The 18,083-nt window shown below is 43.5% G+C and overlaps 1 protein-coding gene across 1 annotated transcript; it reads right to left on the reverse strand.

Annotated features, from left to right (window-relative positions):
- Positions 1-2,077: 2,077 nt before the first annotated feature.
- On the reverse strand, positions 2,078-5,951 carry LOC125521125 (SEC12-like protein 2). Its single transcript, XM_048686171.1, has 10 exons — positions 5,528-5,951; positions 5,324-5,418; positions 4,477-4,627; positions 3,491-3,582; positions 3,303-3,402; positions 3,147-3,222; positions 2,907-3,027; positions 2,697-2,813; positions 2,545-2,612; positions 2,078-2,455 (listed from the first exon to the last, which is right to left on the reverse strand). The coding sequence occupies exons 1-10, from the start codon at positions 5,798-5,800 to the stop codon at positions 2,355-2,357; spliced, it is 1,194 nt and encodes a 397-aa protein (XP_048542128.1). The 5' UTR covers positions 5,801-5,951; the 3' UTR covers positions 2,078-2,354.
- Between the last annotated feature and the right edge of the window lie 12,132 nt (positions 5,952-18,083).

Consider the following 18,083-nt stretch of genomic DNA (forward strand, 5'->3'; position numbering starts at 1 on the left):
GCTAAGCCAAGCCCGGCCCCGTCGCTGTGATGCATGGACGTGATGGTGTGTGATGCTCGTTTGTTTCGGAGGCTATGTCGTGTCAGTTGCTCTGCATCTGACACAACAATATGCTTTCTTTCTTTTTTTTCGGAAAAACTTTTAATCTATTCATCTCCAATCACGGTAGTACAACGAACACTAGAAATAATAAAAATTACATCCAGATCCGTAGATCACCTAGCGACGATTACAGGCACTGAAGCGAGCCGAAGGCGCGTCGCTGTCATCGCCCCTTCCTCGGTGGATGCATGAGGACTCGAAAGAGTAGGAAGTTGGCTTACGATCTCATTTAATCAATACAGCTCATTGACTAAAAAAAAGAAGCTGGAGTACGAACGTACTCCTTCCGTAAAGAAATATATTACTCCCACCATTCCATAATGTAATGTGTTCACATTTTTTGAGATTCAACTTTAACCGTAAATTTAACCAACGAGACTGACTGCGTCGGGGTAAAAATTATACCACTGCATTCGTAGTTTGGAGTAGATCACTACCAAAGGTCATTGAAATGAGGAAGTTGAAAAATAAAAATATGCACGCCGACACGCTTGTAAATGTTACTCCTCCGTGCGCCGTGGTAATCGAGCGATCACGCCGTCCGTGGCAAAGCGCAGCGCATGCATGCACGCACGCACGCACGACGACTCAACTGGGGGCACCACTTTCTCCGGTCCCGTCGCGTCTCTCTCTGCAACGCATGCAGCATCACTTTTGCGGACTGCGAACCGCACGTGTGGGTGAACGGCAGCGTGCCTGCCTCTGCCTAGTCGATCGATCAGACCATATCAGATCAGATGAAAGCCTGCCTCTCGTCTCGTCTCCGCTGCTTAGATGCATGCTGTATGTGCCAGCAATGTGCATGGCGAAAAGTCTTATGGTCACACTGCCATAATTGAGCGTCTTCGAGCCGTCCGCGCCATGCATGATCCAGCAGATCAACACACACGGTTTCTTCAGTGAGACCAGGCCATGTGTAAATTGAAGACCGAGGAGAGGAGCTAGCTGCTGCAGGGCCTACGCGTGTCAGCCTTTCTCTTCTCGAGCACGAGCACGCATATGCCTGACCGATATTTTGTCGACTAATCCTCTGTCTCAAAGTCTGCATGCGGCTTGGCTACGCCCGTCCTCTGTCCCAATGGCTCTCGTCTTCACTGTAAGGAACGTTTGGTTCTAGGATTAGCATTGTCATACTTTACCATGCATTTTTATCAAACTTGTCTAAGGTTAGTTCATCAAAATAAGAGTCATAAATTAACAAATCTAAGAAAATCTTGCCACATTTTTTATGTGTATGTCATGTAGGGTTCAAATGTGACTTGTTTAAGGTGTGGCTTGAACCAACCACTCATCTAAGTTGGTCAAACTTGCCTAACCTTAGTTGTGGCAATTTTTGGCTAAGTTAGTGAAAAACCAAACAGCCCCGTACACTAGTACGTCCCACTTGGTTTGCGAATCAACCTGTGATTGGGTTGGTTAGGTGGACAGTGGTATCCCCAACCCACCAGGGTTCAAATCCTGATGCTCGCATTATTCCTGGATTTATTTCAGGATTTTCGGCGATGCGCTTTCAATGGGAGAAGACGTTCCCGTCGACAACGAGACGCCTTCGATGACTTCGTAAATCTCAAAATGATAAATCTCAAAATGATATGCCGGCTCAGTCTCTCGAAGGTGCTCGTAGGGATAGGGTATGCGTTCATAGAAGTGAGTGTATGCGCATGTATATGAGCGCTTGTGTCTGTACTGATGCTCAAAAAAAAAATTATGGCAGTGTGGCCATAATTTAAACAAGTACTTGTACATCAAATGTCCAAGTTCGACGTCCATTGTACGTCCAACTTGGTTGGTTTACACTTGTACATGAACTTGGTTGTATACAAATAGTCGGTCTGCTACACCCTCGATCATGCTCAGGTCATTTTGGTTATTTACGCAAGATAGTAAATTTAAACTGCAAAAACGTTTGTTTCTCTACACAGATCATGGAGCCGATGGATGCCCTTTTTTTGAGCCGGCAAATGGATGGCTTTGATAGCATAAACCATAGCTATATTGCATAGCACAAGTTATCATATACTCCTATATATAGTATAACTCATAAATGGCCACCAATTGTACAAACCAGGAGAGGATGGCCTTCTTATACCAGCGTGACATGATAAAAAGGATCTGGACGCTTTTGAGTCGTTTTTCTTTCACCTAAATACAAAAATTGCTCTAACTCCGACACGATACAACATTCATCTCCAGTGCAAGATCAGATAATCAGAGGTAAGCAGTGAGATATCAGTAGATGCTGAACAAAATTTTCATTGTGGCAACATTGCCAAGAGATCTTCTTTGTGCTGCATATAGTAATATACCAAAATTGCGAGTATAATAGCCAGTACCATGGACCAGAGGCTTATACCTATCAGAAAACATGCAGCCATTTTCAGAATACTCAGAAAATTGGCAAGTACACGATAAACGATAACTCAAGATCTGAAACCAACATACCATCACTCTTGGGTGATTCAGTCGATGTCACCCTTGCGGTTGAGTCAAAGGAAGTCGACAGCAAGGCCCTGTTATATGATAGAACAACAACAATGAGAGATTGCATTTGTGGAATTCATCAACTAAAGCAGAACGAGAGCACAGGTACTAACCTTGAATCTTGAGAAAACGCTAATGTAGTAACAATGCCAAGATGCGCCTTTTTAACTGTTACAACCACTCGCATGTCTCTTGAACCTAGAACACTGATGCTTCCCTCAATAGTTCCACTGGACATGCGAAGGCAAGTAAATTAGACTCGCATGTCTCTTGAACCTAGAACACTGAACATGTTAATGTGAAATTCATAGTTCCTTACTCACATTGCTAGAAGTGTACCATCAGGCGAGACTGAAAAAGCTGAAATCGCATCACGAGTTACTTTCTTTGATCCAATTCTTGTCCATGAGGTAGTATTCCAAGATATTATTTTCCCGTAATCACCTAAGAAGCAGGGTATTGTAACTGTCAGGTCTCAGATTTACCAGGCAATTCCGTTCATATTTTAAGAGAACTTCAAAATATTTCATTCATAACAGGGTGAATTCAAATCATGATGTCACCTTGCATTGCTGTAACAAAGAGAACCTGACTATTGTCAGACTTAGTAGAAAATCGGCAGAAGCCAAATATTTCTCCCTGGAAATGTACGAGTCAGAAGTGCACTTTAAACAAAGAAAATAAACTAATGCAAATTGGCAAACAAAAAAATCATTCACTTGTTCTCTTGGCAGATTAGCCACAGCTTCAGATGACTTTAAATCCCACACTCTAGATGGGCCACTGCTCCTGTTCACAACTAGAAACTTCTCATCGGAACTAAAGCATGTCCCAAAACGGAGGCAACCCATCAGTATCAAATAATAAATATCCATTTGGAAAGAGAAAGTTAATGGCACTATTTCACCTGAAACTAAGATCCTTAACAGATGTTTTAGCATCAGGATCTTCAATAATGGTTTCCATGCCAGGCCATTTGAAGACCCGCAAATGTCCATCCTATGCAGCACACAGAGATTTATTTAACATGCTTAAAATAATATATATGGACAATTTTAACTGCCATGAAAAGGCTAAAAAAACAGCACAACCATATAACTTATTGGCTAGTCCTCAAAGCATAAGCGCATGACTATAATGGAATTTTACTGAATGACAGAAAACCCTAGAATAGCTTCATATAAATGAGAAGGTAAAAAAACATTGAATGGTTGCTTTGCTTGTAAGAATTTCCAGAAGATAATGAAGCAATAGACAATTTATTTTAAGCTAAATAATGTACAGCACTAGAATGTATAAAAACATAATCCCTCCGTTCCATATTAGTTGTTGCCGGAGGGAGTACAAACAAGAGCATCATGGGAATGCTTAACTTTAAGTTGGTTTATCTGTATGCTTAACTGCAACCATTTGTCCACTTATTACAGAGACGCTAATTTTATGTTGTTGCCAAACATTTCCGTACTACACACAAACAATCTATGTCAGTTCAGTTGCCTAATCCTATGGCTCACACTAATTATGGTTGTGAATGTTGTAAAATGCGTTTTAGGTTCCTAGATTAAGTTAGAAGTTAGTGCGCGATGGTCAAATTGTTGTTCACAATGACCATATGGTACATTGCTTTCTGCATAAAGTCACTAGATATAAAACAAATTGTTTCTATTAACACCTACAGCTATCAGATCTGTCAAAGCTACCATATGTCATGCTTTGGAGAGTCAAGTGTGCCCACCTCCATTACTACCAACGGAAAAAACGAAACTTGGGGGGGGGGGGGGGGGGGGGGCAATAAACCAAGCTAACGACTTGACTACAAACTGAGTTGGCGCCAAAAAAGGGAAATAATAGGTAAGATAAGCAAATGCATAACACTATAATACTTTCGTTTACCTCGCCACCAGTGGCAAGTATTGAACCCTCTCCACTGAATGACACAGCCAACTGTAAACCAACATCCTTTAGCTTCACTAAAGCCTCCTGGTCAGATCTCAAAACTAGGCTATGTGGACCTTCTCCTTCTGGTGATTCCCACTGCACCAACCTATGCAAGTGACACATGGTAAGAGTTCAGAATTGCAGAACCATCGGGCTGACTTAAATTGTGCTTAAATCAGTCAGTAAAAAAAAGACAAACGGCATATTTTTTATAGAGTGAAATAAGATTGAAGAAGTATGAAGTTGTATGTTTTGCAGCTAAAAACTTAATTAACCACCAGTTCTTCTACAGTAACACCCCAACAAGCCCAGTTATGCTCATTGATAAGGCCAATGAGATGGGGCCCAACAACTGAAATAAACTTAACATCACAAGATGAAACAGATACAGGTGCCCCCGAGTTTTAGCTACAATCAGGAAATAAGCCATACTAACAAATCCAGCGCAGTGCTTACACCGACAGTTCAAGCATATTATGGGGTCATCAAGAGGCATCATTGTATGTTACTAGAAGTCTTGAACACTATGTTGTGATATGATAGGTTAATTATATTTTGGTCGAATCAATCAGAATTTACAGCATATAACCCCACATCCACAACACCCCTGATCGAACGAAGTACCGGACTCACAAAGTATTCTAAGCATACATACCATCTGAACCACAGGTTAACAACAATTAACCCACAGGGCAACACTAAAGATCGCGCACATTGTGGAGATTTTGAGTTAATCAAAATTCACGACGACAGACGAATGCAGTAGCGAGCATCAGCGTCACATGTCCAAGGACTCGAGTACCTGCAGCCGTTGGGGAAGGCGCAGAGGACGCCATCGCCGCGGGGGTGTACGGCCATCCTGTATGGCACCTGCTCCTCTGTCCCCAGCCTGAACACCTGCACCCCACCATCATCGAAACAAGAGCGACAGATCAGCACGCAAGTCTCTCCCGAGATCCGTGTGGATCTGGTGAGATCAGAGAGCGAGGGGGCACGGGTCGCTCACCGGCTCGGGGGAGAGCGCTGGAGGCGCCCCTGCTGCAGCGGCGGGGGCGAGGGCGGCGACGACCAGCGCGTTGGGCACGCCGCTCCGGCCCTCGCCTCCGCCTCCGCCAAGGGCCACCATGGGGGGCGGAGGTGGGGAGGGCAGGGCCGGGGACGCGTCCGCATCCACGACGCCGTCGGCGGATGGGGAGGGCTTGATGATGTGTGCGAGTGGGAGCCAGGAGGCGCAGTAGATGGGGAAGCCGTAGGTCTGACCGCCGGCGCGCGGCGCCATCGCAGGAGAGGGAAGGAGTAGCGGTGGCCGGAGGTGGTCGGTGGTCGCCGGAGATGCGGTGAGAGATTGCGCGTGTGCAGAGATGGAGGTGACGACGGGGGAAGGGTACGGGGACGGAAGCGCTTGCTTTTTTTTCTTCTTTGAAGTGGGAACAACCAAGTCAACAACGAAGTCCGGGACTTCTCCATCCACCACGAGCTAGACCATCTCCACCCGTTCGGCCCCAGACTTACACAGTATCATTTCACGGTATACCGGTAATAAATTTGATGTGGTGGCGGTAGGTTTTTCAGCCACCGCCTTCAAAATTTGGCCAAACATGACACGATTTTGTTTAACCTAGGTGATTTCATTGATATTTGTACAAAAAACTTAAAACATAAATTTAAAGCTAACTAAAAACGACAACTACGCCTAGCACTACTACGGCGGTGGCGCCTGCCTTCTACATGCCGAGGAGTCTATAGAACTAGGTGTAGTCGTTGCCATTGTCATCGTCGTCGTCATCGTCGCTGTCGTTCCTGCTACACCCCTGACCAGCGTCGCCGGTGCGTGGGGGGTTGGCCGGCCCAGGCGCCTCCTCCTCGTCGATGTCGAGGACGACGATGCCGCCTTCCTCGCGTCCACGACGTCGAGTGGCGATCTCCTCGAAGGCGCGGCGCTGACGCTCCATCTGCTCACGGACGTAGTCCTGGTCTCGTCGGCAGCGGCCATGTTCGAGCGCTCCTTCTTCACGGGGAGCAACCCCGGCTCGGTCTTCGGCCTGACGAGGCGGGAAGAAGAAGGAGAGGGGCGGCCTCCCTCGTTGATGACGAGGACGCCACCGTGGGTGCGGCGCCCGAGCGGCGTCTCATGTGGCTCCGGCTTGACGGGGCAGAGCGCTGGCAATCCGGACAGGGAGCCAGAGCCCGACGACGAGAAGATCGCCATCTCCATTCACTGTGGCGTCCAAGAGCTGCCGCGATGGTGCGAGAAGGTGGGGGGCACCGAGTACTCCAAGCGTGGCGTGGTGCCGGCCTTGATGTACTCGAGGACGACTTCGAGGGTGCGGCCGTGGGGCTCAACGCCGTTCGAGCAGGCGAGCTAGTCGGCGTGGCGGCGTTCGAAGTACGCCGTCCACACCGTGTTGCTGTTGGGGGGCATACCTCGGCTCGTTCCGCGACTGCTCCAGCAGCGAGGACCGGATGCGCGCTATCTCGCCGCGATGGGCAGCGCCGGTGGGCGGTGGTGGCACTGGGACTTTGCCGGCGCTCAGCTTCCATGTGCCCGGCACCCCGCATGCCCGACAGTGCTGGGTAGTTGGCCTCGTAGAAGAGCCGTGCCTCGTCCTCATGTAGGTGATGGCGGCCGAAGCCGTTGGTTGCCACACCGTCGCCTGGGTAACGCTCGGCCATGCTCACCCGTGGGGAGAGAGGGGGAGGAAAGGCGTGCTCGGTCAAGAGGGACGTTGGCGGTGGGAGGGGAAGAAAGTTTCTCTCGCGATGAAGTGTGTGCTCACCAGCGAGGGAGGGCCACTTTTATAGCCGAGCTTGGGCGGTGAGAGGGCGGCCGCCGTGCGTACGCGTGGTGAGATCAGACGGAATGCGCGGCGCGACGCCTTCACTGCGTCGCCCATGAGACATCAATGAAGGCTAACCAGCGCGGCAGTGTGACAGCCTTCGCATTGATTCCCACGAAAACTGAGGCAATGAGGACATTTCCTTGCATATATGGGTCCTTTCCCCTGCATTAGTTTTATTTCAAACATTCTACCACTCCCACAACACAATGAGCGCTAGCTCACGTTGCTTACTATCCAGAGCCCACAATTGATCAAACATTGCCATGGAATTGTTTGACTGCAGGAGGTTCAACCTGATGTCCTCAATTAGTAAGGCTCTCCAGACTTGTTTCACTTGTTTGCATTTAAGGAACAGATGTCCACCATCCTCATTGAGACGCATGCACATCGGGCACCTAGTATCTAGCTCAACATGCTTGCGTTTAATACTTATCTGCATAGGCAGGCTATTATACGCAAGTCTCCAAAGAAACATGCGGATTTTTGGAGAGAGGTTTAGGTTCCAAATCCTGTTCCACTTCTGCGATTCCGCAGGTGCCGGTAACGAGGGGCCCGCATCTCTGTTTTTCTTTGTCTCCCTGAGCCTGATCCCCAAGTGGTAGGCAGACTTAACAGAGAATACTTGTTTTGGGTTAAATGCAACTTGGTCATCCATGGCATGCTTCATTGGGATTGCCAATATCTTCTTTGCGTCCTCCTGGCAGAACAGCTCCTTGACTACACCTTCATCCCAATATTCGGTGGCTGGATCCATTAGATCGCTAGCTCGATCAATTAGCACGCTGCCTCGACGAGTTCGCGGCCTCCTCGTCTCTCCCCGCGGAATCCACGGATTGTCCCAGATTTTGACATTCTCACCAGACCCAATCCTCCAAACAAATACCTTCCTTCAGCAGCTTGATCCCCTTTAATATGTTGCGCCATGTATAGAACATCTCTGTCTTTGCCACAACATCAAGTACCGAACAATTTGGGTAGTAGGAGCCTTCAAGACTCGTGCACAAAGTGTATCCAGCTCCTGCAGGAGACGCCAACCTTGTCGAGCTAACATCACGAGGTTAAAGATGTGCAGACTCTCGGAAGCCCAAGCCACCCTCCTTCTTGGATTTTGTAAGTTTATCCTAACCTATCCAATGGCACTTGTCCATCTTGTCTTGCTGGCTCCACCAATATCGACTAATTAGGGTACCAATTTCCTCGCACAACTTCTTTGTTAGATCAAAGCATGACATTGCAAAAGTAGGGATCACCTGGGCTACCGATTTTACCAAGGTTTCTTTGCCCAGTTTGGATAGTAATCTCTCGATCCAGCCCTGCATTCTCTGCCATATCATTTGCTTGATGTACTCAAATTCCCTACTTAGGGCAACACCAACATGAACCGGTAACCCCAAATGTCTTTTACAACGAGACTCGTGAGGGATACCGAGGATATGTAGGACCTCACTTTTGACCGCTGTTGTTGTGCCCTTGCTGAGGGTTGCCAACGACTTATTCTTGTTTATCATTTGACCTGATTGGGACTCATATAAAGCCAAGATAGACTGTAGTCTAGCTGCACCTTCAGCAATTGCCTTCATCACTATAAGGGAATCATTCGCAAAGAAGAGATGGTTTATATTTGGCGACCCATTACAGATTTGGATGCTCTGAATAATATCATCTTCCTCCGCTTGTCGCAGCAGGGCTGAGAAGCCTTCAGCACACATGATGAACAGATATGGGGACAGAGGATCCCCTTGGCGCAGCCCTCTCTCGGGCACGAATAGATCGATGAGGTTTCTATTCACTTTCACTCTATATTTTACCGATCTAACACATTTCATAATAGTGTCAATCCACACATCTCCGAACCCCGTCTTGCGCATCATGCACTCCAAGAATTCCCACTCGACACGGTCATATGCTTTGCTAATGTCAAGCTTGACCGCCACAAGTCCATCACGGCCCCCTTCCTCTTATGCATCAAGTGGTTCATCTCATAAGCCAACAACACATTATCGGTAATCAACCTTCCCGGGACAAAGGCTGATTGGGTCGGTGAGATAATATCTGGGAGCATTTCCTTTAATCTATTTGCTAAGACCTTAGAGATCATCTTGTACAGAACGTTGCAAAGGCTAATCGGTCTGAACTCAGTTACCCTCTCAGGATTATTATTCTTTGGTATCAAGACGATGGTGGTTTCATTCCATGACTCGGGCATAGGATTACCATTAAGCACCCCCAACACCTCTTCTTGCACCTTCATTCCCACCAGTTCCCAGAACTTCTTATAAAACACAACAGGCATACCATCCGGTCCCGGTGCTTTCAGGTCTCCAATTGACTGAAGAGCTTTTTTCACCTCCTCTCCTGAATAAGGCCTGATGAGATGAGCATTCATCTCAGGGGTGACCACGGTGGGAAGCGCTTGCTTAGCTTGCCTTGTTACCAACGGATTCCAACTTTTTCTTCTCTCGAGCGAGTGAGCCAAATCGGCTAGCCTTCGTCGGCAAGGCTAGCTTTGCCTAGCGAGGTAAATTGGCAAGGGATCCAAATAGAGATATGCTATTTGACGCATTCCGCGTCGAACAGGCGCCCTTTCGCACGGAGTTGGAGATCGAGTAGAGACTTGGGCCAGCCCATTAACGTGTTGCAGCATTTCCGGTTTTGGGGAACTTCAAGAGTTTCCCAGCTGTTTTTTCTGGACTTGAGAACCTTCTAGAAGGTTCCTTGAACCAGTTTTCCCATTTCTTTTTGGTTTTTCATGGTTTTTCCTTTTTCTTTGTTTCATTTTTCTCTTCAATTTTCTTCTTTCTTTTTATTTTATTTTCCCTTTCTGTTTTTCTTTCAAGTTTATTTTTATTTTTTAAATCATATTATGAAAATTATTCAGAAACTAAAAAAAATATTGTTCGTGCTTTTGAAAAACTTCCATTGTTTAAAGGGTCGTGTTTTTAGAAATTGTTCATAAATTCAAAAATTATTTGCATTTTAAAAATTGTTCAAAATGTTTTGTTCACATTTATCAGAACTTTTCAAATAATGATCAGGGTTTTAAAAATTATTCCTGTTTTAGAAAACTATTCAAATTTCAAAAAATGTTCTTGTTTTAAAAAAATCACGTATTCAAAAATTGTTTGCAGTTCAAATTCGTTTGAGATTTTGATAATTGTTATCCATTTTGAAATTGGTTCTAAAAATTCAAAATATGTTCGTGATCTTAAATATTGTTCCCATTTTGAAATTGTGTTCACAAATTTGAAAAATGTTCATGTTTATGAAAAGAGATCGGTAATTTCAAAATGTGTTTGTGATACGTCTCCGTCGTATCTACTTTTCCAAACACTTTTGCCCTTGTTTTGGACTCTAACTTGTATGATTTGAATGGAACTAACCCGGACTGACGATGTTTTCAGCAGAATTGCCATGGTATTGTTTTATGTGCAGAAAACAAATATTTTTGGAATGACCTGAAACTCCACGGAACATCTTAGAAAAAATAATAAAAAATCCTCGCCAAAGATGAAGACCAGGGGGCCCACACCCTTCTCACGAGGGTGGGGGGCGCGCCCCCTACCTTGTGGCCCCCCTGGAACCCTTCGACGCCAACTCCAACTCTATATATTTGCTTTCGGAGAGAAAAAAATCAGAGAGAAGAAATCATCGCGTTTTACGATACGGAGCCGCCGCCAAGCCCTAAAACCTCTCGGGAGGGCTGATCTGGAGTCCGTTCGGGGCTCCGGAGAGGGGGATTCGTCGTCGTCGTCATCATCAACCATCCTCCATCACCAATTTCATGATGCTCACCGCCGTGCGTGAGTAATTGCATCGTAGGCTTGCTGGACGGTGATGGGTTGGATGAGATTTATCATGTAATCGAGTTAGTTTTGTTAGGGTTTGATCCCTGGTATCCACTATGTTCTGAGATTGACTTTGCTATGCTTAATGCTTGTCACTAGGGCCCGAGTGCCATGATTTCAGATCTGAACCTATTATGTTTTCATGAATATATGCGAGTTCTTGATCCTATCTTGCAAGTCTATAGTCACCTACTATGTGTTATGATCCGGCAACCCCGAAGTGACAATAATCGGGACCACTCCCCGTGATGACCATAGTTTGAGGAGTTCATGTATTCACCATGTACTAATGCTTTGTTCCGGTTCTCTATTAAAAGGAGGCATTAATATCCCTTAGTTTTCAATAGGACCCCGCTGCCACGGGAGGGTAGGACAAAAGATGTCATGCAAGTTCTTTTCCATAAGCACGTATGACTATATACGGAATACATGCCTACATTACATTGATGAATTGGAGCTAGTTCTGTGTCACCCTATGTTATGACTGTTACATGATGAACCGCATCCGGCATAATTATCCATCACTGATCCGGTGCCTACGAGTTTTCCATATACTGGTTTACGCTTATTTACTTTTCCGCTGCTACTGTTACAATCACTACAAAATACCAAAAACATTACTTTTGCTGTCTTTACTTTTGTTGCCGCTACCGCCACTATCATATTACTTTGCTACTAAACACTTTGCTACAGATACTAAGTTTCCAGGTGTAGTTGAATTGACAACTCAGCTGCTAATACTTAAGAATATTCTTTGGCTCCCCTTATGTCGAATCAATAAATTTGGGTTGAATACTCTACCCTCGAAAGCTGTTGCGATCCCCTATACTTGTGGGTTATCAAGACTAATTTCTGGCGCCGTTGCCGGGGAGCATAGCTTTATTCTTTGAGTCACTTGGGATTTATATCTGCTGGACACTATGAAGAATTTGAGAGATCCAAAAACCAAGATCTATCCCTCAACTACGAGGGGAGGTAAGGAACTACCATCTAGCTCTGCACTTGATTCGCCTTCTGTTATGAGTAAGTTTGCGACACCTACATCTGCTTCTGCTATTCGTTCTGATATGTCGCATATTATTGATGTTGCCACTTCTGCTATGCATGATACTTATGATGAAACTGCTTTTATGGCTGATACTACTGTGCCCCTTAGTGAATTTCTTGATGAACAAATTGCTAGGGCTAGAGAAAAAGAAATTATTGAATCTGAATACGATGATGATAGTGATGATGAAAATACGCCTGTTATTCCTGAGGGCTATCTTTTTGATATGGAATCTTCTGCCGCTATTTTAGCTTACAAAGATAGATATGAGCTTAAGAGGTTATTAATTAAATGGAACAAAGAATCACGTAGAGATAAAATGAAACCCGACCCTGTTTTTGCTACTTCACCTATATGTGTTCCTGATAAGGATTATGAATTCTCTGTTGATCCTGATATAATTACTTTGGTTGAATCTGATCCGTTTTATGGCTATGAATCTGAAACTCTTGTGGCACATCTTACTAAGTTAAATGATATAGTTGCCCTGTTCACTAATATGAGAGATCGCGTTACTTTTATATACTCAAAATATTTCCGTTCTCATTAAAGGGTGATGCTAAGATGTGGTTTAATTCTCTTGATCCTGGTTGTGTGCGTAGTCCCCAGGATATGATTTATTACTTCTCTGCTAAATATTTCCATGCTCATAAGAAACAAGCTTCTTTGAGGGAAATATACAACTTCGTGCAAATTAAAGAAGAGAGTCTCCCACAAGCTTGGGGGAGGCTTCTCAAGTTACTTAATGCTTTGCCTGATCATCCTCTTAAGAAACCCGAAATACTTGATATCTTTTATAATGGACTAACCAATGCTTCCAGAGATTACCTGGATAGTTGTGCTGGTTCTCTTTTCAGGGAAAGAACACCGGATGAAGCTGAAATTCTATTGAATAATATGTTGGCAAATGAAAATAATTGGGCACCTCCTGAGCCAGCTGCTGAGCCAACTCCTGCTCCAATTACTGAGCCTATTCTTAAACCAACTCCGAAGAAGAGAGGTATTCTATTTATCAGTCCCGAAGATATGCAAGAGGCAAAGAAATCTATGAAAGAAAAAGGTATTAAAGCTGAAGACGTTAAGAATTTACCTCCTATTGAAGAAATACATGGTCTTAATATACCGCCTGTTGAAGAAACCTATGATCTCAATTCTTTATTTACTGAAGAACCTCCTGATCCCGATATCCCGACACAGGTAGTAAAGGTAAATTCTCTCTATAGATATGATAAAGCTGAAATTCCTCCTACTAAAATTGCTAGTCAGTGCTTGGATGAGTTTGATAACTTTATGTTTAAGCAAGACGACTTATGCTTATTTTGGTAGACAATTAAAAGAAAATGCTTATATGATTAGACGCTTGGGTGATTATATGGCTAATATTAAAGGTGAACTTAAACTTGTTAGCAAACATGCTTCTTTGGTTACCACTCAAGTAGAACAAGTACTTAAGGCTCAAAAAGAAGTGCTTGATGAAATGAATAGTAAGAAAAATGATTATGCTGTTAGAGTGGCTACTAGAACTGGTAGAATGACTCAGGAACCTTTGTATCCTGAAGGCCACCCTAAGAGAATCGAGCAAGATTCTCAAAGAAATAATATTGATGTTCCTAGTTCTTCTAAAAAGAAGAAAAAGAAAAATGATAGAACTGTGCAAACTTCTAGTGAACCTATTGCTGAACCACCTGATAATCCAAATGATATATCTATGTCTGATGCTGAAACACAATCTGGTAATGAACATGAACCTAGTAAAAATATTAATGATGATGTTCATGATGATGCTCAACCTAGTAATGATAATGATGTAGAAATTGAACCTGCTGTTGATCTTGATAACCCACAATCAAAGAATCAACGTTATGATAAAAGAGACTTTGTTGCTAGGAAACATGGTAAAGAAAGGGAACCTTGGGTTCAGAAACCCATGCCTTTTCCTCCGAAACCATCCAAGAAAAAATATGATGAGGATTTTGAGCGCTTTGCTGAAATGATTAGGCCTATCTTTTTGCGTATGAGATTAACTGATGTGCTCAAAACAAATCCTTATGCTAAATATATGAAGGATATCATTACTAATAAAAGAAAGATACCGAAAGCTGAAATTTCCACCATGCTTGCTAATTATACTTTTAAGGGTGGAATACCAAAGAAACTTGGAGACCCCGGAGTACCTACTATACCTTGCTCCATTAAAAGGAATTATATTAAAACTGCTTTATGTGATCTTGGAGCCGGTGTTAGTGTTATGCCTCTCTCTTTATATCGTAGACTTGACTTGAATAAGTTGACACCTACTGAAATATCTTTGCAAATGGCTGATAAATCAACTGCTAGACATGTCGGTATTTGTGAGGATGTGCCTGTTGTGGTTGCAAACGTTACTATTTTAACGAACTTTGTTATTCTTGATATTCCCGAGGATGATAGTATGTCTATTATTCTTGGAAGACCTTTTCTTAATACTGCAGGGGCTGTTATTGATTGCAACAAAGGCAATGTCACTTTTCATGTTAATGGTAATGAGCATACGGTACACTTTCCGAGGAAACAACCTCAAGTTCATAGTATCAACTCTATTGGAAAAATTCCATCGATTATATTTGGAGGTTTTGAATTTCCTCTTCCTACTGTCAAAAAGAAATATGATATACTTATTATTGGGGATGTGCATATCCCCGTTGAGGTAACTTAGTGTTATTCGAAATTTCTCTGGTTTCATGATTATCGGAATGAGTTTGTTAACAAGACTTGATCAACCTTGTTAGTGGATTGTTTTTGATGAGCATGAGATGGATGAAACTAGAAGCACAAACTTCTGTACCCTCTCTATACTTTCTGTTGTTTATATTAAATAAAGTAAAAATAGTATTTTTCTGTCTGTTTCCTGACTTACCCGTGCAATATAAAAATATCCCGAAAATAAAAGTCCTCAGAATGCCATGCCAATTTAATATGATTTTTTCGGGAATATTTGAGGATTTACTGTGCAAAAATTACCGCGGGAGGAGCTGCCACTTGGCCACGAGGGTGGTGGGCGCGCCCCCTACCTCGTGGGCCCACGGTGGCCCTCCTCCACTTATCCCAGCACCCATCTTCTTCCTCTGTCTCACACAAACCCGAAAAACCAACTAAAGCACGAGTTCCAGCCATTTTGCTGTGATTTTCGATCTCCTTGCTCAAAGCACCTCTCGCAAAACTGCTTGGGGAGATTGTTCCTTGGTATGTGACTCCTCCATTGGTCCAATTAGTTTTTGTTCTAGTGCTTTATTCTTTGCAAATTTGTACTGCATAGGTGACCATGTTCTTGAGTTTGCATGTCAAATTTATATGGTTCTAAGTAGTTATAATGCTTGATATAGGCCCTAGGCACTTGTAGGAGTAGTTGCTATCAATATTATTGAGTCTGGTTTACTTTTGTTTGAAGTTACTAAAAATTTCAGAATTTTTTAGAGAAAAACAATATGCTTAGGAAGATGTTCCAAGGTGGTTCCTCTAAAAAGTAAGGACCCAGGATTGCTATGCGCGATGCTGACGAGGATCCACCAAGAGACGCTCCAGTACGGCCTTGCGAATGGCCGTCGGAAAATTTTATGGACCGTGCGGGAATTAAAGAAGAATTCAAAGCATATTTGCACAATGCCGGTCTTGAGGATTTTGAGGCTAACAAATGCCCCCAGTATCATGACCTCACAAGTTCATTTGTGAGGAGGTTTGAGTATTCATCTTCGCGTAATTCTCCTTCAGTCATGTTTGATCTTTATGACAAATCTTATACCATGGACTTAGAGGATTTCACTTCTGCTTGCAAACTCCCATCATGGGGTAGTGTTAGGGATCCCCCTAAATCTGAATTTAGAAACTTTCTTGCTAGTATAACTGTGGGGGAATCTAGAGATATAACGCAGGCTGCCATAGGGAGCATTCATTTTCCTGCTATACATTATTTTGCTCTCTTCATTGGTAGATGCATAAATGCTAAGGATGAAGCATGTCACATGTGTGTCCCTGATCTTAGCATTCTTAGGAGTGCTGTGTCAGGAGACCAATCTTATCATATGGGAGCCATTGTAGCTCGTAGGTTGCATCATAATAGACATAATGGAGATTTCTTTGGAGGAATTTATGCAACCCGCTTAGCTCATTTTCTTGAGATAGACATTCGTGAGGGTGATATGGAGTTGCCTCCTGCATATTTAGATTATGACTCTATGGCTTCGCACCAGTTTGTCGAGAGGCCTGAATCACCTCTCTTATATCGTTTAATTTTTGATAAACGACGTGTTTTCCGTATTACTCTCCCTGCTCCTGCCTTGTTTGATTCACAGGCAAAAGGAAGATATGTTATTACCAGAGAGAAGGCAGAAGAGTACGAGAGGAGAGCGGAGGCAGCTCGACTCCACGCTGCAGCTCAGCAGGCGATAACCGCTGCACAACAGTATGATCCCAACTATTCCTCCTCATCACAGTACGACCCCAACAACTATTATTATGGATATCCGCCAGGCCAACCGTGGCCATAGACCAACTTAGGCCAAAAGCCTAAGCTTGGGGGAATACGTATTTCTCACCGACATTACATTTATGTTCACATACACTCATTGCTAGATGTCGGTGCTCATACTTTTTCACTATAATATCCATGCTAGTTTATTTTCTTTTTCCTGCTTTCTTCTTGTGTGTTTGTTAAACCTTAAGAAAAACCAAAAAAAATTAGCAGTAGTTTATTTTTCTGCTGTAGTAGTAATGATTAAAAAGAAAACCCAAAAATATTTCCCGTTCTTCTTTTGCTTGTTGGGAGTTTTCCCGTGTAAATAGTTTTATTTCTTTTTTTTGGGGGGGGGTCAGTAGGAGAAGACCATGATTAAATTGTTGAAGTGGCTCTTATATGCATTATTGTTGATTTAACCAAGAGCCCATATTGCCTTGTCTTCTCCTGTTTATTGAATGCTCGCAGATTCCAGCTTAGTCCAATGCACGTACACTCTTATTATTATTCACACCGTTCGGTCGTGCAAGTGAAAGGCAATTATGATGATATATGATGGACTGACTGAGATGAGAAAAGCTGGTATGAACTCAACCTCTTTTGTTTTTGTAAATATGATGAGTCCCTCGTTCTTGATTCAGCTTATTATGAATAAACATGTTTGCAATGACAATTAGAGATCATAGTTGCTTGTGCCATGCTTGATTAGCTATGAGTTATAATGATTTACCTTGTATGCCAACATGCTATTGAGATGATTATGATGTGGTATGATGGGGTGGTATCCTCTTTTGAATGATTTAAGTGACTTGACTTGGCACATGTTCATGCATGTAGTTGAAACAAATCAACATAGCCTTCACGATATTTATGTTCATGGTGGATTATGTCCTACTCATGCTTGCATCCAATGTTTATTAATTTTAATGCATGTACATGGCTGTTGTCGCTCTCTAGTTGGTCGCTTCCCAGTCTTTTGCTAGCCTTCACCTGTACTAAGTGGGAATACTGCTTGTGCATCCAATCCCTTAAACCCCAAAGTTATTCCAAATGAGTCCAATATACCTTCCTATATGCGGTATCTACCTACCGTTCCAAGTAAATTTGTATGTGCCAAACTCTAAACCTTCAAATAAACATTCTGTTTTGTATACTCGAATAGCTCATGTATCAACAAAGGCAGTCCTTATCTTCCGTGTTAGGCGGGTTATTCTCAAGAGGAGTGGACTCCACTCCTCACTCACGAGAAAATGGCTGGTCACCAGGATGCCCAGTCCCATGCTTTATGCAAACTAAATCAAAATTAATTGCAAACAAAACTCCCCCTGGGACCTGATGTA

This window comes from Triticum urartu, chromosome 7, assembly GCF_003073215.2.
Source record: "Triticum urartu cultivar G1812 chromosome 7, Tu2.1, whole genome shotgun sequence".
Lineage (NCBI taxonomy): Eukaryota > Viridiplantae > Streptophyta > Magnoliopsida > Poales > Poaceae > Triticum > Triticum urartu.

Bases quoted from the DNA above. Each gene is read 5' to 3' on its own strand.
- LOC125521125 (XM_048686171.1), bottom strand. From the start codon at position 5,800: ATGGCGCCGCGCGCCGGCGGTCAGACCTACGGCTTCCCCATCTACTGC. The intron at 3,403-3,490 runs GTGAAATAGTGC...GACATGCTTTAG, and splicing joins GTTAAGGATCTTAGTTTCAG to TTCCGATGAGAAGTTTCTAG. The intron at 2,613-2,696 runs GTTAGTACCTGT...ATCATATAACAG, and splicing joins GCGTTTTCTCAAGATTCAAG to GGCCTTGCTGTCGACTTCCT.